Raw genomic sequence first — 27,659 nt, 5'->3', positions numbered from 1 at the left:
TTCTTGCAAAACTTAGCAAATTCTTGCAAAACATAGCAAATTCTTGCAAAACATAGCAAATTCTTGCAAAACATAGCATTTCTGTCCTTCACATAGCAAATTCTTGCAAAACATAGCAAATTCTTGCAAAACATAGCATTTCTGTCCTTTACTTAGCAAATTCTTGCAAAATATACCAAATTCTTGCAAAATATACCAAATTCTTGCAAAACACGGCAAATTCTTGCAAAACATAGCATTTCTGTCCTTCACATAGCAAATTCTTGCAAAACATACCAAATTCTTGCAAAACATAGCAAATTCTTGGAAAACTTAGCTTTTTTGTCCTTCACATAGCTAATTCTTGCAAAACATAGCAAATTCTTACAAAACATAGCAAATTCTTGCAAAACATAGCAAATTCTGTCAAAACATAGCAAATTCTTGCAAAACATAGCAAATTCTTGGAAAACTTAGCTTTTCTGTCCTACACATAGCTAATTCTTGCAAAACATAGCAAATTCTTGGAAAACTTAGCTTTTCTGTCCTTCACATAGCTAATTCTTGCAAAACATAGCAAATTCTTACAAAACATAGCAAATTCTTGCAAAACATAGCTAATTCTGGCAAAACATAGCAAATTCTTGGAAAACTTAGCTTTTCTGTCCTTCACATAGCTAATTCTTGCTACAGACAGAAAAACTTTGCTTTTTTGTTTTCAATAAACCAGGATATCATAACAAGTAACAATGTTGTTTGCAAAGTACAGTTGAAGCTTTCTGTCTGCCCTTGTACTATGTGTATTAGTGTCTCTGTATGTTCTCACAGCTTTAGTGGCCAGGTGGAAATATTGAGAGCCAAAATTATCAATTTAAAATTAATGTACTGTTTAAACTTCTATCTTACAGGAGATGAGAACTAACCTAACAATAGTAAATAAGGTTTAAAGAGTACATTTTTATATTATCTTATTCAGTGTTTATTTAAAATAACTAATAAAATTAAATCTTTATTCCACAATTTCATGTAACTGGAACACTGGAGAAGATAAATTTAAATCCATTGTCCTAGCATTGAATTAAAGAATTTATGTAATATATTTAAGAAGATTAATTATATTTCATGTGACAGTTCCATTTGGTAGATCTTAAGGAGTAGTTTAATTTTAAATAGTTTTTTGCGTATAGTCCCTTTCCTGACAACGCTCCTTAAGGGGCGATTCTTTATTTTTTTCACCCTGTGAGGCAATCACTAACCAATATAACCTAACCTAAACTAAAATAACCCATCAAAAGCCATTTAAAATATATAAGACGAATCACCTCTTAAGGGGTGTTGCCACAAAAGGGACTATTCCTCATTTTTCTATTATTGAAAATATAGAATTTTGATTTGATTTTTTTATATTTTACAATGTTTTTTTTCCACTGTTTTAATTAAACGTTCCCCCCTTTCCTCTTGCCGTGGAAAGCTAAGTATAATACGATGCGTCGTATATTCCTGAACGATGAATCATAAAATTATTGGAGATAAAATATCCTGTGGGGCAATCACCTAACCCAATATAACCTCTAAAACGCCATTTTAAAATACAACGAATCGCCCCTTAAAGCGTTGCCACAAAAGGGACTATTCCCGAATAATCAATGATCTAATTAGGGATCTAAAGGGAAAGAAAATGGCCGAAAATTGATATACATCCCCAATGATGATGCACAAAATTATCCTTTCTGAGATCAAAATTAGTGGTTGAACATTTAAACACATAACTAAACTAACCAACCAATTCAAAAATCAACGTTCCAAAAGTTGGTTAATTTACGAATAAGAAAACGTTATTATAAAACTTTGGGGACTAACGTGTAATAAACAGACCAATGTCTACTCTCTATCTGGAATAATCTAAATTTAAATTATTTATATACAAACATGTATAAGTATAAACAAAATTAAACAAGGATGACAACATCCATAAAAGCGTAGCTCTAAAATCAGTAGGGTCTGTTATAGGAATCATCATGCAAAGTTTGAAATTGATAAGACAATTATATCATGTCTAAATTTACGAAAAGAGGTAACTGTTACATATAGAAAGAACCAACCTAATTATAGAAAAGCTTCGTTTTGAACAGAAGTCTCAGGGATCTCTAGGGATAATGGCCGGTAAATTTGTGTACATTCCCAGTATAATTAATTTAAAATACCCCTTTCAATTTAAAGTCTAATGTACTTTCCCTCCCTGGGTTTATCCTTATACTAAAGTAACAGGATATCTGTGTGTGTTTGTATGTTTGTGTGTTTGTACCAAAGGATCTCGCTTACCGCTGAACCCACCGGGTTCTCCTTAACAGGGTAGCTTCTCATAAGTCCCGGGAAGGTTTATAACTATTTTGGGGGAGGGTACCACCACCCTCTCAGGAGAAATCTCCCCTAGAAAAAAATTACCCCTCCCGAAAAAGAGACTTGAACGAAACATAAACCAACTATTTCTGTAATTAGATATTTTAAATAAAAAAAAACATTCAAGTGCCACTAGAGGCCTCTAGGGGCGTAGCGGCTAGTATAAAGATAAAAGATTAAACAACAGTTTACTCTAATAATTAAACCAAGTATTTTTTTCAGGGATGATTTTTCATGGAATGGTAAATTAGTTTTATTTTGTATTACAAAAATAAAAAAAACTCTAATTTATTCAATTCTAAATATTTATGGGGAGAAAAAAATCTAACTTTCTATCCGCTTTCCTAAAAATTCAAAGTAAGCCCTTGCAATCATTACATAATTTATCAGCTGATTTATTTGAACCGCTGAAAATGAAGTTGTCAACCATCTTTAGAGTTTGTACCAGATAAATGGAAAATTGCATTAGATGAGACTAACAGCTATGACACTAATATGCCTATGCTCTATGTAGAGAGGTGTGTACTTTTCATCAAATACAAATGTCCAACTCTATGGTTTTTTGTTTTATTTAAAAAGAAACCTAATTTTTATCTTTGGGGAGGGTTAGTTAATTTTTTTTTCTTGAGCAATTTCTCCTGTTTCTTTTATATAAGCATTTATAATTGTATAGGTATATTTTATGAAGAAAAAAATAGTTTGATATAATAATCAAAAATAAATATGTAGAAATATTAGATTCATATTAAATACTTTTTGGTCTAATATTTTATGTGTTGGCTACTGTAAAGGATTATGGAATAAGTTTGATAGATAGATAGCCAGTTAGGTAGAGGGTAACAGTCAGAAAAGGGGAGAAATGATAATAATGTACAGGTGGCCAAAAAAAAAATATATTTTCTAAGAAATACAAAAAAAATATGTAATGAGCCTAGTAAAAAAATCAAGAGACTAAATTTTTGTAGAGAATCTACATTTCTAAATTTTAAATTGATAATTTTGGCTCTCAATATTTCCACCTGGCCACTAAAGCTGTGAGAACATACAGAGACACTAATACACATAGTACAAGGGCAGACAGAAAGCTTCAACTGTACTTTGCAAACAACATTGTTACTCCATTAGTGTTATGATATCCTGGTTTATTGAAAACAAAAAAGCAAAGCTTTTCTGTTTGTAGCTTAAGATCTCATAAATTGAAAGGACAGAAATGCTATGTTTTGCAAGAATATGCTATGTGAAGGACAGAAATGCTCAGTTTTGCAAGAATTTGCTATGTTTTGCAAGAATTTGCTATGTTTTGCCAGAATTGCTATGTTTTGCCAGAATTTGCTATGTTTTGTAAGAATTTGCTATGTTTTGTAAGATTTTGCTATGTTTTGCAAGAATTAGCTATGTGAAGGACAGAAAAGCTAAGTTTTCCAAGAATTTGCTATGTTTTGCAAGAATTAGCTATGTAAAGGACAGCAAAGCTAAGTGTTCCAAGAATTTGCTATGTTTTGCAAGAATTTGCTATGTTTTGCAAGAATTTGCTATGTTTTGCAAGAATTTGCTATGTTTTGCAAGAATTTGCTATGTTTTGCAAGAATTTGCTATGTTTTGCAAGAATTTGCTATGTTTTGCAAGAATTAGCTATGTGAAGGACAGAAAAGCTAAGTTTTCCAAGAATTTGCTATGTTTTGCAAGAATTTGCTATGTGAAGGACAGAAATGCTATGTTTTGCAAGAATTTGCTATGTTTTGCAAGAATTTGATATGTTTTGCAAGAATTTGCTATGTAAAGGACAGAAAAGCTATGTTTAGTAAGGTTTTGCTATGTGAAGGACAGAAAAGCTAAGTTTTGCAACATGAAGGACATAAGCAGCCTTCCTAATGTAAGAATTTGTCAGACAAAGGACATAAGTCACCTCCCTTAAGTTAGATTTTGTTAGATGAAGGACATAAATAGCCTTCCTTAGACCAATTTCCAGTGACTTCTGTCCTAATTAGGAATGACTTTGTTTTCTTTCCATGATCCTTAAATTTTTTTTTGCTCTTGGCAACATTTGTTGCAAGAACATATTACAGGTAATGTAACATGTGGTAGGTCATATAATGTATAATTTACTTTTTTATTTAGATTAATGAAAAATTTATTTATAATTTGGGTGAATATGATCCTGATATTTCATTTATACAGCATCTGTAGAATTTTCTACATACAAGGTGGGGCAAATAAGACCGGACAAACTTTAAACGGCCATAGCGCCAAAACTACTTGACCAATCAGCACGTTTGACCACACTATAAAAAGCTTAGGTAATGACCTTTTAGCACAAAAAAATCTTTGGACGACAATGGACGTGTATAACGAGCTGGCCGCGCATATGTTCAACAAGGCAGATTCCAAATGCGTCGGTGGTTTAATCTTGATTCTCGACTAGGGCCCACTACATCTGACCTCAGTCCATCTGTAGGTGAGGTAGAGTTATGCAACTTGCTGGCGATACTGTTAGATACATAAATAAAGCACTAGAAAAGACTAGAGCTCTTTATCTGAAATGGCTTGGCCGTAGTACTCCAGCAAAGTGGAATGAGGCAGATTTTGAGATGTAAAAAACGTCAAAAACCATGAAAATTCGTGAAAATTTCTCGGTTCTTGACTTCAGGGACCCATATTGAACTTTAAAACTCATTTTAGACTATAGGTTACGCTGACAACCCTAGCTGAAACTTAATGCCATTTCCAAAAAGGTAAAGAACGTCGTTCTAGCTCAACTGTGGTCCAAATAAAAGCCTCCGTGTATAAGGGTAGCTTGAAAGTTGGGCGAATTTGGATCCTGCAGTTACTCACGTTCCTAAGGAAATGTGGCCTCCCAGCAGCTTGATCTTAATTCAATGGACTTTTGGGCCTGGGGCTACTTTGAAGCATGCACCAATAGACGTGCCCATTCCAAAAAGACCTCCCTCATTGCCACTATCAAGGAGAACTACGCCAGCTTGGACAGGTACATTTTGACCTGGACCTGCCAGCGGTTGAGGAGGCGGTTGGAGGCAGTGATTAAGGCTGGCGGCGATTTTATTTAATAGTCTAATAGTCATATACCTATTTTGCTTGTTAGTTTTTAAAATTCAATAAAATCTTTAAAATTGACGATTTTATGTTCATTTGTTTAGAAGTTAGAATTTGTCCGGTCTTATTTGCCCCACCCTGTATTTATAAAAAGCTTTGATGCAGTTAAAGTGCCTGTCAAGCACTGGAACCCTCCACCCCATTTTAAATTGAATTGAAAAAAATGAGGGCTTATAAGTCTGATATTTGTTTTTATACTATAGTGAAGATGGCTATGATACCAATTTTGTCAACACATACCTGAATGTGACAGATCAGATTTTTAGGTATAAAAGTATTCTCTAAATAATTTATTTTATGTTGAAAGATGTCAAAAAAATTTTATTGTGGTAGGGGTAGGGTATAAAATCTCTAAATGAAGGTTAATTTTACCTAGGTAGCTATTATCATTTTTTGTTGTTTTTTAAAGTAGATCTAACCTCATTTAAGTAATTTTGGAAAGGGTAAAATATATCAGAACAATGACATTGAAAGTCATGTTATATCACCAAAGGATATGGTATTAAGATTATGCCAAACCAATTTTTTTCACATCCAAAATCAATTACTCATTAAAATGTAATACACCATGAAAAATCTTATTAATAACATATCTAGGTCTTATATTGGCTGGGAGGAAATTACTGATATGGAAACTACAATGAAAACTGTAGTTAAAAATCTAGGTATGAATATATAATAGTAATTTTTATCCACTTGCATGTTATTTAAATCTTTTTTATTATCTTAACATATTATTTTAGAAACAATTGATCAAGTGGGATACAAGCTGGGAAAAGCATTAACCAATACTAAATTTAGGTAATCTTATTTTATTTTATTAATCAAATCTAAATTTTGAGAAAATTCTTTCATAGTATTAGAGATAATTGAAAATAGATTAAATAAAACTATAATTACAAAATTATTCTAGATTATATTTCATTGAGAATGTGTAAAGCATCACATTTCATGTTGGGTTAAAATTGTTTCACTATTATTGTTGAAAATAAGAGAAATCTTGTCAGAGAAAGAAAAGAAAAAACAAAATAAAAAAAAATTACTTTTTATAAATAAATTTTGTTAAAGTAAACTTAAGTTTTAATTCTGTTTTTCAAAAGGGAAGTCTCAGTTACTGAACAATTTGCAGCAATAGAGCTTCAAGTGAAAAATCTTGTCCAAAATCAAGATTCAAATGAGTACTGTTTTCAACTTAACCAAGTAATTATATATAAAGATGTTTTGGATAAATAAAACTCAAATTTTCAAAACTTAAAAAGATAATCAAAGAACTTTATGTAGATAACTAGCATTATATTCAGGGAACAATATGTGTTGAGGTGGAATTGGAGAATAAAGATAATATTTTTGTTGTGACATCAATCAAATCAAAAAATGATACTAATGACAAGAACTCTCCTATATTTGCAGAGTAAGTATTATTATTAACTTATAATTATCAAGTATGCAATATACAACTAGGATAAAGTTGAGATGAAAACAATTTTACTACATCTATTTCTTTCATTTCCCTAAATTTTGAGTTTGTTATGATTATTAAAAAGTTTGAATGGCTCAAATACTTTTTTTTATTATATTAAATATAAAAAATACTTTTCTTTCACCAATGAAAAAAATGATTAATGTTACTTAATTTGTACTATAAACGTTTTTGACTCTAACTATCCTGAAAAATTAGACATCCAAAATGAAGCAATTAGGAGTCAATTAGCTTTAAACCTTTTCTAGTTTTAACAATTAGGCAGTTTTTATCAGTCTTTTTCAAAATATTTCAAACATTGTTTTTTTTTATAAGTTTGCCAATGGATTCACTGAACCATGGAGGTATGCTTGGTGATAGTCTCCTAGGTAATTTTAGATTATATTAAAAGGGATGTAGACTTTTGTAATTTCAGCAGAAATAGGATGAGGGGGGAAAGGAAATTTTGAATCAGAATATCTTTTGTAGCTAAGTTCAGACTCAAGATTTCAAACTTCTGACTTTGAATATCTATAGCAATTACAAACATCCTCCCTCCCCATCCCTCCCCCTCACAAACCACCAAAGTATTTATTCCTTATCCATATTTTTATAAATAAACATGAATTGCACATTCATTTTATTAAGTCTTTATTAGTAAATAGAAAAAATTTTGAAATTAAATAGGAATGGCCATTAACAATGGAAGTTACAGCAAGGACAACCTGATCTCAACTATAACTTTTATATGGGAAGATTTATATAAGGTAAGCTTGAAGACATAAAAAAATAATTCGATAATTTCATTTTATTTACCACATTTCTTGTAGAATATTCCTGGATGCCAATTTATCCCCGAATATCCAGAATGCATCTACTTGGATACTGATGAAAATAAGTGGTCTACTAAAGGATGTGAGGTAAGACCTATGTATTGTATTATATGGGAGGTTGAAACCAACTTTATGTTAGTAGTAATATAATTCATTAAAATATTTTATAGTTTCTTTTACTCTTGGCCCATATCAATAAGTAATTTTGTAATAATATTTTCCATTTTTAAGAGAGACTGAACTATGATTGCAGTATTTCAATTTTAAGGCTTTCTTTTTTCAGTCTTCCATAACAAAAAATCCTAGACACATTAAAGATTAATTAATAATCTAATCCCTTCTCTTATTTTGAAATCAATATTTTGGTCAGGTTAGGTTAGATTTTATTAGGTACATTTACTATTTACTTATTATGTACTAAAATAAACAACACCACTAAACATGTATTCAGTTTTTGTTCCTAAACAGTTTTTAAAGTAGATTTGGATTATGGAAAGAAAACAAAGTCATTCCTAATTAGGACAGAAGTCACTGGAAATTGGTCTAAGGAAGGCTACTTATGTCCTTCATTTAACAAAATCTAACTTAAGGGAGGTGACTTATGTCCTTTGTCTGACAAATTCTTACATTAGGAAGGCTGCTTGTGTCCTTCATGTTGCAAAACTTAGCTTTTCTATCCTTCACATAGCAAAACCTCACAAAACATAGCATTTCTGTCCTTCAAATAGCAAATTCTTGCAAAACATAGCAAATTCTTGCAAAACATAGCAAATTCTTGCAGAACATAGCATTTCTGTCCTTCACATAGCAAATTCTTGCAAAAAATAGCAAATTCTTGCAAAACATAGCAAATTCTTGCAGAACATAGCATTTCTGTCCTTCACATAGCAAATTCTTGCAAAAAATAGCAAATTCTTGCAAAACATAGCAAATTCTTGCAAAACATAGCATTTCTGTCCTTCACATAGCAAATTCTTGCAAAACATAGCAAATTCTTGCAAAACATAGCAAATTCTTGCAAAACATAGCAAATTCTTGCAAAACATAGCATTTCTGTCCTTCACACAGCAAATTCTTGCAAAAAATAGCAAATTCTAGCAAAACATAGCAAAATCTTGCAAAACATAGCAAATTCTTGGTAAACTTAGCATTTCTGTCCTTAACATAGCAAAATATTGCAAAAAATTGCTTTTTGGTCCTTTACATAGCAAAATCTCACAAAACATAGGTTTTTCTGACCTTTTTCTAACAGGAGATCAGAATTAAATCAGAACACACATAACAAGAGTTTTTACATAGTACATTCAGATTATCAATTATGCATTTAACTCTGCATAAATTATGATAATTTATCATTACTACACCCCCCCCCCCCCCATTTAAAATTTACCCCTGCCAACAGATTTCATGGGGGGTAATTACCTCCCCCCCCCCCCAATCAAATTTAATTCTGCATAAATTATGATAATTTATGCTGAGTTAAATGTACTGTTTGAACTTCTATCTAACAGGATATGAGAACTTAATCAGAAAACACATATTAAGAGTGTTTACATAGCACATTCAGATTAACAATTATTCAATTGCAGTTAGGCCCCTTTTCAGTCCATCATATGACATGGGAAGGAGGTTTAGGAGCATTTTATGCAGCCTAGATTCCCATGAATGCATTGCCACTTTTCCTGTTAGGCATCATAGCTGCTAAATAGTCTGGAGTTAGGCCCCTTTTCTGTCCAACACATGACATGAGAAGGAGGTTGAGGAGCATTTATTTAGCCTAGAATCCCAAGTATGAAATTCCACTTTTCCTACATGGCACCATAGCTGGTCTCTTTTGTGTCACAACCTCCAATGTCATATGATGGTCACAAAAGAGGCCAACTATGATGCCTTTTAGGAAAAGTGGCATTGCATTCTTGGGAATTTAGGCTGCATAAAATGCTCCTCAACCTCCTTCCCATGTCATATGATGGACTGAAAAGGGGCCTAGCTGCAATTGAATAATTGTTAATCTGAAGGTACTATGTAAACACTCTTGTTATGTGTGTTCTGATTTAGTTCTCATATCCTGTTCAAACAGTACATTTAACTCAGCATAAATTATCATAATTTATGCAGAGTTAAATATGATTGGGGGGGGGGTAATTACCCCCCATGAAATCTGTTGGCAGGGGTAAATTTTAAATGGGGGGGGGGGGTTATAATAATAAATTATCATAATTTATGCAGAGTTCAATGCATAATTGATAATCTGAATGTACTAAGTAAAAACTCTTGTTATGTTTGTTCTGATTTAGTTCTGATATCCTGTTAGAAAAAGGTCAGAAAAACCTATGTTTTGTGAGATTTTGCTATGTGAAGGACCAAAAGCTATGTTTTGCAATATTTTGCTATGTTATGGACAGAAATGCTAAGTTTTCCAAGAATTTGCTATGTTTTGCAAGAATTTGCTATGTGAAGGACAGAAAGGCTAAGTTTTGCAAGAATTTGCTATGTTTTGCAAGAATTTGCTATGTGAAGGACAGAAATGCTTTTTTTGCAAGAATTTGCTATGTGAATTTCCTAGGAAGGTGACTTCTGTCCTAATTAAGGAATGACTTTGTTTTCTTTCCATGATCCGAAGATTTTTCTAATTCTAAATTTTCTTGAATACAATGAATAAATGAAATTCTATAATACAATTGATATAACAATATTTTATCAAACATGGATGTCTCTAATGATATACTAATTGAGGATAGGTTGTGTGCATATGCTTATTTCAACTAACTGGACATATCTTTCCCAATATTTACCAATATACTTTTAAAATTTATTTCCTCTGCAATAACTGTGGGTCTTGATTGGTTGCATTGCATCATTACAAGCCTAAATGATTATTTTCATCACACCAACAAAACATGGCATATATTAGAAAATTATGCATGTTCATTAATAATAATCTAATAGCATTCTTAGCAATATTAACCACAACAGATGAATGTATGATTTGACAAATCTTTTTTTTCTGTTATTTTGTAACAGAACCTTTAACATTGTTTGTACACCTAACTTTTTATTATTATAACGTATTTTATTGGTTTTAAAGGATCAAGTCAAGCTGAGTATGCCAATAGCCTGTTTTGGCACACGCTACTTGACTTGGGGGAATATTGGCATACTCTACTTGACTAGGGGGAATATTGGCATACTCTGCTTTACTAGGGGGAATATTGGCATACTCTGCTTTACTTGTCAAAATATGCTTTTCCTAGAATTTTGAAATAATTTATTGAAATAATTTATGTATATATACTAGCGGCTTCACCCCCGCCCCCCCTCTAGATGTCTCTAGGGGCATTTGAGGGAAGTAGAGAGCTGAAAATCTCCTTTACATTTAAGTTTTAAAAAGAAAAACTATGTAACAAAATCATGAAATTTTAAAAAGAAAAACTATGTAACAAAATCATGATATTTTGAAGGACCAATAAGAAGCTTCATTGAAAGAAGAATCATAACAGTCCATCGATTATTGAGATCTTTTATTTTGAAATTTTAATGGTTTTAGGCTAATTTTCGTAACTTTTCTACTAATTGGAATAGAGAGCTCCTAGATGCTAGGGACGCAACTGCTAGTTTATTTATTTGCGTACATAAAGTAGTAAATTTGTAGGTTGAATTAGATGACAACCTATATAAAAAATATCAGACTTAAATAAATATTCTTAAATCCTGAGTCATGATCATACAAGTAGCAAAGCTACTCTATAGTTAACTTTTTCTAATCAGTCTATCATTTTAAACTTTTTCCCCACATTTAGAGTCAGTCCATTAAGTATTCAATTTTTGTATGTTAAATAAATGTACTTTCGATTTTATACCTTTAAATATGACAATATTACATGTTGTTATTTGACTTTAGACAGAACTTCTATAAATATTATCATTCTTGTTTCTGTTTAATATAATCCTTTGTAATAAATTCCAATCTGTTATATAAAAGAATTTCTAAATTTGCATTTCCTTATCCATAATTTTTTCGGCCTTTTTTAATCATCCAGTTACGGGAAACATTAATCCCCTAATCCCCAAATTCACATCTCCGCCTCTTTTAAGACATACATATATTAATACCAATAACAAGGAAGACAACTTCCATGAAAGCGAAGCTCAAACCTACAGACAAACTAACTTAAACGTATTATAGAATAACATTTATTATTATATAGAAGAAAAAAAATATTATCTAGAAGCATAAACATAGAACCATTATAAACTTGTCAAAACTTGCTTCATATTATTGACCTTGAATGTAGAGTAGCTTAGCTTTGCTAACAAAGTATTTTTATTGCGTGTGAAAGAAATATGGAATAATGTCGGTCGGAATTTAATTAAGATTAACAATTTAACCTGTTTATTACATACACATGTTTATTGAATAAAATTTCTATTTAAGCAAATGCAAGTTTAATATTTCATCAGTCTTTTTTAATATGTCTACATTTAAAGATACAATTTTAAAACTTCTTACATCTGAACCTAGAGAAGTAATTATTTGGTTACAGGAAAAAAAATTGCTCAAATCAAAATTGCAATGTGAGGCATGCGCCAACCCTATGACCTTTCATAAAATTAATATCATTGATGGTTATTATTGGAGGTGCATGAAAAAAGCCTGTGAAAATTTTAGAAAAGGCAAATCAATTCGAACAGGATCTGTGTTCGAAAAGAGTAAGGTACCATTGCGTACATGGATTCATCTGATGTATTTGTGGGCTGAAGGTGTGCAGCTGAAGCAGGCTTGTAGCTTAGCTAGTGTATCTAAACCTACAGGTGTGGCCTGTTTTAGTTTTTTTCGCAGTGTTTGTGTAACCTATTTTCAGCATCATCCCATCAGACTTGGAGGCCCACAAATAGTAGTAGAGTGTGACGAGTCTGCTTTTGCACATAAAGTCAAATACCATAGAGGAAGAGGTCCTGCACAGACTGTATGGGTCTTTGGGCTGGCTGATAGAAGTGTTAAACCAGCACTAACATACATGGAGGTTGTTGAAAAAAGAGATGCAAACACATTGTTACCCATCATTAGAAAAGTGGTGAGGCCTGGCACGATCATCCATTCAGATGAATGGCGCTCCTATCGTAGAATACAGGAGCTTGGTTTTGAACATCGCACAGTCAATCATTCTGTTAGTTTCATAAACCCAACAAATGGTGTTCATACCCAAACAATTGAGAGTAACTGGAACAGAAAAAAGAGTTTTATAAAGTCTATGAGGGGATGCAGACGTGATTTATTGACATCTTATCTAAACCAATTTATGTGGTTTGAGCGTCACAGTACAAATTCATTTGATGCTCTGTGCAACCAAATTGCGATGCAGCATAAAGTAGGCTAAAGTTGTTTCCTTACTCATACTATGGAAATTATATGGCATTCTTTGTATGATAATGTGTAATATATGAATTATACAATGTATAACAATATGTAAATAATATGTCGTTAAATATGATATTAAAAGATTAATTTATTTTGTTATTTATGTATAAAATTGTGTCTTTTGGTAAATAAATCGGAAAATATGTTAAATTCATCTTTTTTTTTCTTTTTTTCGTCATGCTGCTTTGTTTGATAAACTATTGGCATACTTTGCTTTACTTGATGAAATATTGGCACACGCTACTTGACTTGGGGGAATATTGGCATACTCTACTTGACTAGGGGGAATATTGGCACGCTCTGTTTGACTTGTTGCCATTGGCATATTCAGCTTGACTTGATCCGTTTTAAATCAGTTTAAAACATAAAAATCACACAAAAATATTAATAAAATATAAAATTAAAAACTATTTACAAATACTACTAATTTAATTATTTTTTGGTTTCTTTGATATGATCAGTAATTATTTGACAACTTGAAGATATTCCATTTTTTTTGTTTCTTTTGAGTGAGGGCAATAGCATCTTTTTCATTAACACAAGGGTATCTAATTATCCAGATTAACTGTTAACACTGGGCCATCAGCTTGGATCTGAAAAAAGAAAGAATGAAAGTATATGTTAGAAAGTTATAAGTTGAAAGAAATGTGGACACTTAATTAATGCTAACCCTTTTATCATCTTCTACACTTATTATATGCGTTTTGATATTTAGGAAAATGCATAAACATTGCTCTATAATTCTTTAAAAAGTCTTTTAGCATTGCCAACACAGGTTTAATTTTCTTATTTATACATTCAAAAAGAAACCAAGCTGAAATAATAATTTCTGTGTTAACAATTATTGCCTTATAGAAAGGTATATTGGATGGTGCACCCAAAAAAACAAAATCGGAGGTCCATGTTATATTAGATTGGTAAAGAAAAGTGTTAAAATATTCTAAAAGCAATTCTGTATTTGTTGAACAATACAGATAAAAATGACAAGAAGTTTCTCTAGGGGTGGGAAGATTTGAAGCGATTGCACATTGTCTATGAAAAACAAAAAAAATCTTTTTCTCAAGAGCTTTTTAGAAACTTTGGCCTTAAAAATCTCAGATCTACTGCAGTTCATGGTACACTATTGCTGGTAACGAATGCTTCATGGTTTCTGGTTTCTGGAACAAGATTCCTGGATCCAGCAGCACGCATATCCCCCTATAACCTAGGTTCCTGTTAGCTGGCAATCTGCAAATTTTCCGGGTTACCAGCAATAATAAAAGATTACTGGCTTACAGAAGTTTTTACCCCATACCCTTTCTCACAATTTCTTAGGGGGTAAACAGCAATGATTGATAAGGGACAGTAGCTTCAATTATTTTATGTGCATTTCTAATAGAGGTGGGGGAAGGATATAGGAGAATGGGATCTTTACCTATAAATTTAACTGTTTCTATCTTAATATCCACTTTCATGCAAAAATTTGGGCGCGCTTATTTATTTTTATAATACATTGAAGTGGGGGAGATATCTTTGTAACTAATGTAATTAATTAACTAAAATCTATAGAAGATATTTAATAGAAACAAACTATAAAATATGAATTAATTAAAGGTTTTTGATAAAGGCGTTTTTTGAGTACAGCCAAATTGAATCAAACACACACTCACACAAACATACATACGGAACCCACAGAACTTGATTGGATTAAAGTTTATACTTCAAAACATGGAATAAGATAAAGAGCACAAAAATTATATTCTTGTAATATAAATCTGTTATATATGGATGTACAATAATTAAAGCAAGGCTTTTATTTTAATCCTAAACACAATGTAAAGATGGTTCCTGAGGTATTAAATCAAGTCAGTTAGCAATTAATATTTACAAAAATGGGAATAAAATAACATGTCTTTTCAGTTATGGGAATAAATTTATTCCTTTTACAATATTCACTAATGTTTGGTTTATATACTTCAACTTAACAAAATCCGTTGGTACCATTTGTACAATGTACAAGGACAGGTAAGAAGGGGGGACGAAGAATGAAAGAGGAAAATACGAACGGTTTCTAGACAAAATCTGTGTGATTATAAATAAATCAATAAATTAATAAACTTGTTTAACCAAGTTGTCAAGATTTTAACTAATATCACCAGGGACGTCCTAGGGGGAAAGGTTAAAGGGGTAGGCATCCCCAAAATTTTTAATATTTACCCCCCTCCAAATAAAAAAAGCTTGGATGTCACTGTCTCTATGAAATAAAGATTTCTCCCCCCAAAATGAACTTGGTGGTGCTGTAGCATCCCCCAAATTTTAATTTTAATTCTTCCCCCCCCCCACAAAATAAAAAAAGCTTGGACATCCTTGAAAAGCTTCATCTATGTTATCAAGATTTTCAATGATTAACCCTTAATGGTCAGAGGGGGGGGGCGTTGAACGCCCCCCCATCCGGTTTTTCTATCTCATTTTCTGTGTGTGAAAGATAAAGAGCCCAAACTGCTTGACTTTTTAAGTATGGGTGTGACACATAACTGAGAGTTGGAATTTTTTGAATATCTCCACCCTGGCGGGCACAGGATGCCAGCAAACCTGGCAGGGTCATCCAGGTAAAAAGCAAAAATATTTTTTGACTAAAACAAAGCATTTTATCATACCAAAATACTAAAAAATCCTCTAGTAGTACATCCTTATATGAAATACAAGTGTTCAAGTCACTTTCAGGTTCCAGGTATGATCCTGCAGGTCCTGATCCTGCAGGTCTCCAGAAATCTTTAAAAGGCTCCTGTGGCCGCAATTTTTGACTTAGAGACTTCAAATTTTAAACTTAACTTTTCTGATATGTCTACATAACGTATTAAAATTTCATGAAGATCCGCCGCCGTTTTCCCGCCGACTGCTGACTGCGGTGGCTGACATCTGCAAATTACAGCTGCGGCCGCTGAAATTTATATTTTGATATTTATAATATAAAACATAAAGATAAACAATTTCTGGAAAAAAAACTTTTCTTCTAGCTTCAAAAATAAGAAAATTACAGCCGTTTGAAATTTTTAAGTAAAAAAAGACCTAAAAACAAAGGTTGTTAAATAAAAGGGTGAAGGAAGCGGAAATTGACTTATACTTATAAAAGGTTGGAAATTCATTATCAAACAGGGCACAAAAAAATTTAGCCCTCTAGCTCTAATCTAGGAGTTGAGATAATAAGGGGGGGCGTTGAACACCCCCCCCTCCCCCCGACTGATTAAGGTGCGGCTAGGGGCCCGACTGTAAAGGGTTAACAACCTTTTGTTTCAAATACCCAACTCTGTGTGAATGAAAAAGTCATATTACTGGATAAAACTTAATTAAAATCAACTTATATATTATCCAGATTTTATTTGATTGACGACCTTTTTGTTTTAAATCCCCAACTCTGTTGAATGAAACAGACAACTACTTAAAAAATGGGCCGTGAAAGTTTATTTTAAATGGATTTTTATTTAAATAATGTTTAGTTAAAACTTATGTATATTGATTGTAGAAATATGTATATATTTTCATATGTTAGTGTACCTGCATAGATATATCAATATTTGGTAACTGATTTTACCAAATTAATGCAGGTTTTATATTTAATTGTAAACCAAGTTTAAAAATTTATTTCAAAAGAGATTTAGTACAACAAAATTTTTGTGGTATAAATTGCGTTGTTTTTATGTGTAAGCAAAGAAAAGAGTGATTTTTCCTTAGTCTTATAAGTGCACAGATTGTTGTGGTATTTTCGTGAGAAATGGATCTCGGTATCCTTAATTAATTTATTTCTAACTTAATGGAATTTTTAAGGCATTACTATCATGTAGGGGCACTTTATTTGAAAGGATATGGAAGGTAGAAAAACAGCCTAAAACCAAACCCAGACTTATTTGTAAAATTAAAATAGGATAAAACCATCTATAAGAATCTATAAGGATCTATAAGAATCTTAGCTGCAAATGAGAACCATAGCATTTAGCAAGATCGCTACAGACAAAAAAAGCTTATTACTTTATATAATAGGATTAAAGATATCTTTATAATATGAAGCACCTTGACGCTATAGGTATAACTGCTAGTCTATCCTATCCTATTATATAAGGTAGTAAGGTTTTTTGTCTCAAGCTTAAAATCTCATTACCTACTAGACTGATTGGGTACTCCATTTTAACCCTGAACGGTTGGGGGGGGGGGGGTTTCTATCTTATTTTCTGTGTGTGAAAGATAAAGAGCCCAAACTGCTTGACTTATTAAGTGTGGGTATGAGACATAACTGAGAGTTGAAATTTTTTGAATATCTCCATTCTGACGGGTACAGGATGCCAGCAAACCTGGCAGGGTCATCCAGGTAAAGAGCAAAAATATTTTTTTTTACTTAAACAAAGCATTTGAACTTACCAAAATACTAAAGTATTTTCTAGTAGTACATCCTCATATTAAATACAGGTGTTCAAGTCAATTTTAGGTTTCAGGTATGATCCTGTAGGTCCTGATCCTCCAGGTCTCCAGAAATCTTTAAAAGGCTCCTGTGGCTGCAATTTTTGACTTAGAGACTTCAATTTTCAAACTTAAGCTTATCTTACATGTCTACATAATGTATTATTTCATAGTATTTCATAAAGATCCGCTGCCGTTTTCCCGCCGACCGCGGACTGCGGCAGCTGACAGCTGCCAAGTACAGCTGCGGCCACTGAAATTATAGTTTGATATTTCAAATATAAAATTTACATAAAGATAAACATTTTCTGCAAAAAAAATTTTATTCTAGCTTCAAAAATAAAAAAATACAGCCATTTGAAATTTATAAGTAAAAAAGGACCTAAAAACAAAGGTTGTTAAATAAAAGGGTGAAGGAAGCAAAAATTGACCTTGACTTACTTATAGTCAGAAATTTATCATAACACAGGGGACTTGCACAAAAATTTTTAGTTCTCTAGCTTTAATAAGAACTGAGATAATAGGGGGGGGGGGGGGGGGGGGCCTTAAATATATAGGAATATTTCAAACTTGGCAGTTACTATGGCTAAGTTGCTGGCAACCAGGAAAGTTAAACATTGGTGGCTCCAGAAATATTTCATGTTATGCTAGATCCAGGAATCTTGTAATATTGCCAGGAAACAAGAAGCATTTGGTACCAGCAATATTTTACCATGAATTGCAGTAGATCCAAAATCTCCATTGATACATACGTGAAATTAAAAAAAATTTCTTTATCTGGTGTAGAATTGTATAGAGAACAAGAAGATATGCTACTTTTGATGATACATTAAGAAAAAAAGTCTGTAAGATAGATTTTCCTTGGTCTTACTGTAAATACATTTAAGAATAGATTCCTAAATGGCAAATTTGAATTTCAAAAAGCACATGCTATACTGATCCCCTAGAATCTAAAGGCTTTAGATTTAACCCTTAACAGTTGGGGAGGGGGGGCGTTTTATGCCCCCCCCCTCTGTCTCATTTTCTGTGTGTGAAAGATAAAGAGCCCAAACTGCATAACTTTTTAAGTAGGGGTATGACACATAACTGAGAGTTGGAATTTTTTAATATCTCCATCCTTCAGGCACAGGATGCCAGCAAACCTGACAGGGTCATCCCTGTAAAAAGCAAAATATTTTTTTGACTTAAACAAAGCATTTTGTCTTACCAAAATACTAAATTAACCTCTACTGGCGTTCAAGTCAATTTCAGGTTCCAGGTATGATCCTGCAGCTCCTGAACCTCCAGATCTCCATAAATCTTTAAAAGGCTGCTGTAGCCACAATTTTTGACTTAAAAACTTTTCTTTCATGTCATAGCATCATTACATAACATATTAACTATTATCATTTTCCTAGTAACTGCGGCGGCTGGCAGCTGCCAAGTACAGCTGCAGCCGCTGAAATTTATATTTTGATATTTTTAATATAAGATTTGCATAAAGATAAACATTTTCTGCAAAAAAAAATTTCTTCTAGCTTCAAAAAAAGAAAATTATAGCAGTTCGAAATTTAAAAGTAAAAAAGGAACTAAAAACAAAGGTGGTTAAAAAAAAGGTGAAGGAAGCAAAAATTGACTTTTACTTACTTGAGATCAGAAATTTATTATATATCAAAGAGGGGACTTGCACAAAAAATTTTAGCTTCTAGCTCTAATAGGAACTAAGATAATAGAGAGGGGCATTGAACACCTCCTCCCCCCCCCTGACCACTTAAGGTGCAGCAAAAGTCCTGACTCTTAAGGGTTAAAGATGCAACATAGCCTAAAACCATGCCAAAGGTTCAATCTAAAATAAGAAGAGCCTAAATCCACCACAAACCTATGAGAAGACAAACTCAATCATTTCAAGATTTATTAAATCCTAACTTTCAGAAAAAAAACCTTACTACTTTATATTATTATTAGGATATTATAAACAAACAATATTTTTTTCAGTTTTTTTCTATGCTTATCTATGTACTAAAGTATCAAAACTAAGTTTACCTATCTGTTAGAGAATGCAAAAAAAATTCTTAGATTTTAATTGATGGTTACTCAAGCTTATATATATTGTAGACTGGACCTGTATATGGAGAAAATGACAAGACAGTTGTGACATGTGTGTGTGATCATTTAACTAGTTTTGGAGTCATGATGGATTTTAACAATGAAGTTAAAGCTGATGATCCTGGTAAGTTTATTTTTAATAGTAAACAGCTTATCCATTTAACTTTCAGTCCTGGACAATTTTTGATTTTTTTTAGCTATTTTTAATTGCTTCATTACAAACAAAAAGCTTTCATGAAATTACAACTCTCTAAATACTGGTGATTATGACTTCTGCAGACATCAAAGATTATTTATTTTGTTTAGCAATCCTTAACCTACTTCTAAAAAGCTCTACTAAAAACATTACAACAGTATTTTTTTTCAGTGCTTAACCTTCTCTCCATCTTTCTTGGTTCTTCATCAATTTTGGCTATCCTTGTCACTGAAATATTACTTTATTTTGGAAGGTAATTTAAAGTACTGTTTGAAACTCATCTTTAATATTATGAAATAAATATTTCTCTCTAAATTTCTTTAATTATTTTTATTTTATTAAATTGAATATAATAAATAATAAATTGAATATAATAAAAGGGACAAAGATGATGATGAAGTGAACATGAAGAGGTCTGCCGAGAGAAATCTCAACTTGTGCATGTCATTTGCACAACTTGGGTTTCTCATCTTTGTAGGTAAATAATTAATACTGATAGAAGCTGTAAGTAAGGGAGAGACAATAATCATTTTTTTATAAATCATATATTCTTAAATAAGTCAAACAATTTTGTAGTAATTGGACACTATGCAGATATTCAATAATATTTTTGATGATAAAAATACTATTTTATACCAAAATATAAAATTTAAATTAGTCATTCCATTTCTTTTTTTGTTTTACAATAAGCTACAGTGTCATATCCATCAATTTTATAAGTTGTTTTTAAAATTCTTTTCTATAATGCTTGATCTCCATATATCTCATCTCCTCTCCAAGTAAATGTATAATAAAATTTACCTGCTATACTTCAATAATATGTAATCATTTAACACACAGCCCAATCTCCATCTTTTTAAAAATTAATGAACAATAGGTTAAATTAACATCAGTATTTTTACCGATAAAAACCATATATGGTTTGGAATTATTCTATGATACAAATGTACAGACACTGTTATACTGTGTGTCATGAATTTGAATATTCATTAATTCCTAGGTAGAAATGACGTTTTACCCTGTGTTGTTTGTGAGGGTTTTGGAGCTGCAACCCATTTTGCGTTTGTGGCCTGCTATGCTTGGATAGGTAATAATTTTATTTTCTTTATATTTCTAACCCAATGTAGTTGTTGATTTTAATAACAGAATTAAAATGTTCATCAACAACAAGTTTCATAATTTACAAATAAAAAGAATGAATGTTCTAAAATCTGTTGGAAAACTGCCAATAAATATACATTTTTGTGTCATAATTGTCCTGAGAATCACCTTATTAAAACTTAAGTAAAGAGGAAATATTTTATTTTGAATTATTTCTTAATGCTCCAGGAATCCTTATGTAAGATTTTAAATGTATAAAATGACAATAACATTTTAAAAATCAAAATAAGATATATCTGAATGATGAATTAAGATTGTTTTTGTGAATTTCTTGTTTGAGAAATAAGAGTTTCCTTCCAAATTTCTATAAAGCATATAATTTTATGCTTGAAATTAGGTTAGGTAGAGTTACATTGGGTACGCACTATCATATTAAAATACTAAACCTTAACAATCTTGTTACATTTTTAGTAATAGATTCATCACAAGTCTACTACAAATTCTACAACAAGAGGGCACCACAAACAAATCTTCTCTACCTATCCATTGCTTCATATGGTTTAGCATTTGCAATAGGTGAACTATATTCATTAGAATCTTCTTTTATAAGGTGCATTATTTGCCAAATGTACCACTTTTCTGCACTACCTCTCCGATTTTGTTAATACTCTATATTTTGGTCCGTTGGGTCATTCAAGGATGCTGGATGGCCAAAAAAAAGTTTCAGAGTCCCTGGATGTCTAGATATCTAGCTATCTATGAAGGTAGGTAACAAAAATGTAAAAAACACCCATTTTTTCACAATTTTAAAAATTAATTTTTTCATCAATCTTACATCCAATCTATACATTTTATACACCAAAATGATCGTTTATTAGTCAAAATATGTATCTATATGACAGTTTTAAGTAACTTAAAAATAGAAAAGAAAAAAATTTTTTTTCTCTTTTTTTGAAAATACAGGGTGTCCAAAAAATATGAAATTATTGATCTGGTCAGAAAACACTATGGCCAAACATACTAAGACTCATATTAGAGTAATTTGAAAAAAATAGCCAATTTTGACCAAGTTTTAGCTCTACAGACTCAAAAATCACATTTACAGGGTGTCCCAAAGTGAAATTTGACAACCTTATAGTCCTGGGTGGTCCGAACCGTTATATACCACATATGCACACAGATAAAACACAGGATTTAAGCAAAAAAAAATGATTTTTTTCGGACAGGTATTTTGGGTATTACGCTAGATATCCAAAATACACTTTTTGTTGGACACCCTGTAAAATTAGAGTTTTGGCCAAAATAGCATTATGTGCGCTTTTTACATGAATAAACGATCATTTTGGTGTATAAAATGTATAGATTGGATGTAAGATTGATGAAAAAATTAATTTTTAAAATTGTGAAAAAATGGGTGTTTTTTACATTTTTGTTACCTACCTTCATAGATAGCTAGATATCTAGATATCCAGGGACTCTGAAACTTTTTTTTGGCCATCCAGCATCCTTGAATGACCCAAGGGACCAAAATATAGAGTATTAACAAAATCGGAGAGGTAGTGCAGAAAAGTGGTACATTTGGCAAATAATGCACCATATATTTAAATTTTTTTAGCTTTCAATTTAAATGAAATTTTAATCTTATTAGATCAAAAATAATTTATGTTGATTTATTATTAATATTCTTTATTAGCTGGAGGAGTGCTCATCACCAGCCTACAAAATGAATACCATCTCTACCTCAGGAGGTAAACAATAAATACATACAATTACTAAAAACAATTATGTTTCTTTGTCTGTCCATTAATATCTGACAAAATACTAAATTGACTTAATCATGCATTTTTAAAATTCAAATAAACACATTACTTGTTCTAAAATATGAATATACATGCATTAAAATTTTCTACATTCAGATGCAAAAAAACAATAAATCATTATATCTATGTTTCTCCTGACAATATTTTGAAATCATGGAGCAAAATGATTTTCTTCTAGAAGAACAATTTTTGAGTCATGAATAGAAATAATTGAATTTTAAAGATTGTAACTGTAATATGTATTTTCAGAGGTGTGGGAGGCCATGTGGACAGTTGCTGGTTGAATGACTGGGCTGAATATGCAATCATCATTCCCATAGGTTTATTTTTTTATATCTATTTTAAAGCCAATCTTTTCAGTAAATCTGTATGAATGTATATTGTGTCATTTAACTAAACATGTTAGAATTCTATATATTTTAAACTTGTAATGATTTAACAAAAACAAGGTACAATATTTCAAGCAAATTATCTCTAAATTAAGTGTAAACATGTAATTTGTAACAAATTTATTAATAATCTAGTTAAGACCAATTATTATATCCCAACACCCCTCCTTCTGAATTCCCTATTTCCTTAAAACACTGGTGTCCTGGATAGGAAACAGGTTTTTTTGACATACGTCTCACAAGACCTATGTAGCCATGACCGGGAGACAATGACGGTTCAGCACATGACTTTTGTTAAATCACAGCTGATCATTTTTGTGGATTTTTTTGAAAATTACTTTTATACCCAAATTTTCATAGTTTTTCCCAAAAAAAATCTCAATTTTCTCACTTTTGCAGCTTAGTTAGCCCAAATTTATGCAAGAAAAGTATAGTAAATACAGCTGAACCCAAGTACTGTGTTATCATCAATTAACAAATATATGAAGTTAATATTTGAATTGATGTCTAAACAGCTCTTGTAATTATCTTTAAAAAAATATTTCATGTTCCTGTTGCATGCGTCATGACATATTATATTGTTAAAACATAGTTTCTGGCTGTGAAAAGACCTCCCTCTGAGGTTCCACTAATGAAGTTATTACAAACATGCTTAAGAAACAGCAATGATTCTGTTCCATGTTTTCCTTGAAATATTAACAAGTTATCCTGCTCAATATTGGTTCCTGGCTGATTTGATGTCTCAACATCAAAACAATATCTGCTTGGGGTATAACATGTCCATAACCAAAGTTGCCATGTTCAAAGTCCTATAATACCACATATACAAGGCTACAATTGAATATACAACCAGTCCCTGGTTTAAAAGAGCTTGTAGAAGGTTAAAATGATAGTAGCTCATGACTAGAGTAAATGTGAATGCTGTTTTCATGATCATAACTGGATTTCATTCAAGTGTGGGTTTCAATGGTGAATTTAAAACCCGATTTGAAAATAAAACACAGGCAAGTTTTCTGTCCTAAGCAGATCAATACTACCCTTCCTAAAAGCTACCAGTAGTAAAGGGACCTAGGAAGGTGTTAAACAGGAAGACCACAATATAGGATTAGCAATGCAAGAATAAAGGGCAGTTTGTCTATCAAATGGTGTTAGATTTGGAATCATAGACCAACCTGATTTTAGCATATTAATCAGCAGAGTAGGCGGAAACCATGTTGAATTTCTGAGTAATAGAGAATGGGAGGACAGGAGCTCTTAGCTGAAGTAACTAAGGCAAGGGAGTCTTGAGACCATGTAGCTAGATGCATGGCAGTCTAGGCTTTCATCCATGGAAAGATCTCTCATGACAGTAGCTTGTTCATAGGAAACCAAAGGAAGTAAAAAGTAAGAATACTTGAAATTGTATTCTGAAATTGTATTCATATGGCAAAAGTCAAGCCACAAGTTCAATAACAAACAAGTACCAGAATGTACCAGTACCAGTACAAGGTCAGACTTCTAAACTAACTTCCATCAAGATTTAAAGGCTGGGTGAACCATGTCAGCCAGCTAGAATAGAGGACTAGCTATACCAGAGTGGAGACAGGTACCCTGTTTAGTGGACAGTATTATGAGGCATACTTGTTAAAGTTAAAGGACAGGGATGGTAACTTCAATGTCTTGAAACATGGATCAAGAAGTTTAACAGGTGGATTGATAAGAGAGAAAGTTTTTGTGAAAGAAATTTGAGGGCAAAAACATTATGTTGCTTAGTCAAAGGCAAAGTCAGATAGATTGGACCATGTTGAAGCCAGGTGAAAGCCTATGGAGGCCAGAAGCAGTTCTGACGTACAAAGGGGGAGGTCATTTTCTAGTAAATTCCGTAAAGGTGTGTGTGTTATAAGGCCTAAAAATAGTAGTAGAACGATAAGGTGCTCTATATATTTGTATTCCCTATTGAATAGAACAATAGGGAGCACCTTATTGTTCTACTACTATTTTTAGGCCTTATAACACACACACCTTTACACACCTTTACGGAATTTACTAGAAAATGACCTCCCCCTTTATTGTTGAACATTAATTAAAAATAATTAACTATGATTTCTTACTACAAATCTTATTCCATTGATTCTGAAAGATCTTGTTATAGGTGATATCTCAAACTTCAGTACAGCTGTTACTTATTTATACTTTTCTTGCGTAAATTTAGGCTAACTAAGCAGCAAATGTAAGAAAATTGAGATTTTTTTGGGAAAAACTAAGAAATGTTAGGTAAAAAAGTAATTTTCAAAAAAATCCACAAAAATGATCAGCTGTGATTTAACGAAAGTCATGTACTAAACCGTCATCGTCTCCCGGTCATGACTACATAGGTCTTGTGAGACGTATGTCAAAAAAAACCTGTTTCCTTTTCAGGACACCAGTGTTAAAAGATCTAATGTAATTTTTCAGGAGTTTGTGTGCTTTTATGTCTGATGAGGATGTTCTTGACATTTGTTTGGGTAAAGAAAAACTACAGGTAAATGTTTTATTTTTCACTTGTAGATTTAGATTGGTAATGCTAAAATAGTTTTATTTGCATAATGATTTAACTTATTTAGTGAGACAACATGTGAAATAATCTTGGATCTTCTGGTATCCTTCAGAAGTACACTGGTCCTAACCTTTGTGATGACTCTCAACATTGTCTTTGGTAATTTTGTACACTTTATAAACTTTAAATATTTTTCTTAACTTGAATTTGAAAATAAGAAATTTTAATATTAAATGTTTATCTTATTCACACCTTAATGAACTGACTTTTTACAAGAAAAGATAAAAGGAAATATGTAATTGATACTCCACCTCAAAAAAGTTTGAAAATGGATGTGACCTAAATTTAGTCACTTTCAGATCATGTTTGGTTAAAAGGTTTTTGGAGTAATACAAAACTACTCTAATGTTATAGGATATATGTACGTAGATATATTTTTTAGCCTTTTTTGCTGACTCCCAAATCTATGGCTACATAATTGTTCTTCTCAATGTTTTCCCTGGATTCTTCATCTTGTTGAACAGTACTGTTTACAACTCTGAGGTAACACATGGTTATATTTAAAATCTAGTAATGCTTTTGTTGTATATTGTTAAAATAGTGACTTTAGGGACTCTATATTTAAATGGATATTGATGGTCAATAAAATAGCATAAAACCATACCAAGACTTGCTCATAAAAATTGAATAGCCTAAAACCATATCTAGACCTATAAGATGCTTCACTGTAAAAATGAACCATCCCGGTTGAATGGTAAGTGAGATCTTCACTATAGCCAAAAAAGCTTACTACTTTATATTATAAAATAGAGTGATCAACACAGGTTAATTAAACATGTTATTTTTATTTGATAAGCCCAATACACAGTGTTTCATTGTTAAAAACAAATCTTCAGTTTGTTTATAAATAAAAAGACATGATGCTTTCATGAGTAGAAATTATATACTACTGTTTATTAAATCAAAAGATGAATTGTTTCTGCAGTGGAGGTAAAAAAGTAGTAGGGAAGGGGGGTTGATTTTGCTTAATAAAAAGGGAAAGGTAATGAGGCATCTAAATTTAGGTTTTGAAAAAGAATATAGGATAATACAAATTGTTAATTTATACAAAACTGTTCTATAGTGAATTCACATTTGCAATGACAAAGGCCATTAAATCCATAAAATCACTACTGCACATAGTTTTCATGTCTTTTTGCTAATGTGAGAAACTTTGAAATAACAAAAAGTCAAAACACTTCTCCTGTTCTATTTTATATTGTGCAATGAACGCCTATCATATGAATAGCATTTATTTTATTTTCAGGTAGACATCTTTGGAAATCTGAAGAAGAACTTCAGAAGAAAGAATGCCTAAGGAATATAAATTTGATTGGATTTGATATTCAAATGTCTAAGAAGTAAAATAAACTTTTATTTCTAATAAATTGATGAAACATTTTTTTTTAATTTCATGATAATCATACAGGGTCATTCAAGAGAAATAATTAAAAAAAAAACTTAATTATGCATTGAAAATAAAATTATGTATAATCCTTTATATTTTTGGAAAACCTTTTATGAGACATTTATGTTTCAAATATTTTAAAATGATTATTTCAACAAATTATGCCCTAAAACAGGTTTTTCCAAAAGCCTTTTTTTTCCAAAAATTTATTGATTTAAAGGTTGTAAAAAAAATGTGCACATTCAAATTGCGCAACTTGTGTTAATAGTAGAGAAATATTGTGTATATTGTTAGAATCGTCTTAAACTATAGTTTCTAAATATATAAAAAACATTCCTGTGCTACGTATAGTGTAGGAGCTACATGGTAAAATGTTCCAATTACTTAAAACCTTTAAACCTTTTTCTCACTTTTCTCAACATAGCTCCTTAACTATAAATAGCACAAAAACGGTACTTATAATTTCAAGAACTA

The 27,659-nt window shown here is 31.6% G+C and overlaps 2 protein-coding genes across 2 annotated transcripts in view; both read left to right on the top strand.

Moving 5' to 3' along the window:
• The window catches only part of LOC145327965 (adhesion G protein-coupled receptor L1-like), a 48,525-nt gene extending 21,311 nt beyond the window's left edge, over nucleotides 1-27,214 (top strand). The window contains exons 15-33 of the mRNA XM_080171522.1: nucleotides 5,694-5,756; nucleotides 6,088-6,155; nucleotides 6,234-6,291; nucleotides 6,591-6,690; nucleotides 6,792-6,901; nucleotides 7,286-7,338; nucleotides 7,637-7,716; nucleotides 7,780-7,869; nucleotides 19,727-19,841; nucleotides 20,085-20,166; nucleotides 20,294-20,391; nucleotides 20,914-21,000; nucleotides 21,486-21,590; nucleotides 22,708-22,762; nucleotides 23,084-23,154; nucleotides 25,657-25,723; nucleotides 25,806-25,897; nucleotides 26,181-26,281; nucleotides 27,045-27,214. Of these exons, the coding sequence (XP_080027648.1) occupies nucleotides 5,694-5,756; nucleotides 6,088-6,155; nucleotides 6,234-6,291; nucleotides 6,591-6,690; nucleotides 6,792-6,901; nucleotides 7,286-7,338; nucleotides 7,637-7,716; nucleotides 7,780-7,869; nucleotides 19,727-19,841; nucleotides 20,085-20,166; nucleotides 20,294-20,391; nucleotides 20,914-21,000; nucleotides 21,486-21,590; nucleotides 22,708-22,762; nucleotides 23,084-23,154; nucleotides 25,657-25,723; nucleotides 25,806-25,897; nucleotides 26,181-26,281; nucleotides 27,045-27,095 (1,546 nt within the window). The 3' untranslated portion in view covers nucleotides 27,096-27,214. The remainder of the gene's footprint in view (nucleotides 1-5,693; nucleotides 5,757-6,087; nucleotides 6,156-6,233; nucleotides 6,292-6,590; nucleotides 6,691-6,791; nucleotides 6,902-7,285; nucleotides 7,339-7,636; nucleotides 7,717-7,779; nucleotides 7,870-19,726; nucleotides 19,842-20,084; nucleotides 20,167-20,293; nucleotides 20,392-20,913; nucleotides 21,001-21,485; nucleotides 21,591-22,707; nucleotides 22,763-23,083; nucleotides 23,155-25,656; nucleotides 25,724-25,805; nucleotides 25,898-26,180; nucleotides 26,282-27,044) is intronic.
• Nucleotides 12,175-13,160, top strand: LOC145328514 (uncharacterized). The gene has a single exon (XM_080172227.1). The coding sequence runs from the start codon at nucleotides 12,255-12,257 to the stop codon at nucleotides 13,158-13,160; it is 906 nt and encodes a 301-aa protein (XP_080028353.1). The 5' UTR covers nucleotides 12,175-12,254.
• Nucleotides 27,215-27,659: the final 445 nt, after the last annotated feature.

Source organism: Acartia tonsa, chromosome 1 (assembly GCF_053477335.1).
Source record: "Acartia tonsa isolate MP-2025a chromosome 1, ASM5347733v1, whole genome shotgun sequence".
NCBI lineage: Eukaryota > Metazoa > Arthropoda > Copepoda > Calanoida > Acartiidae > Acartia > Acartia tonsa.
Note: the sequence above shows the minus strand (reverse complement) of the source record. Positions and strands in the feature narration are given on the sequence as shown.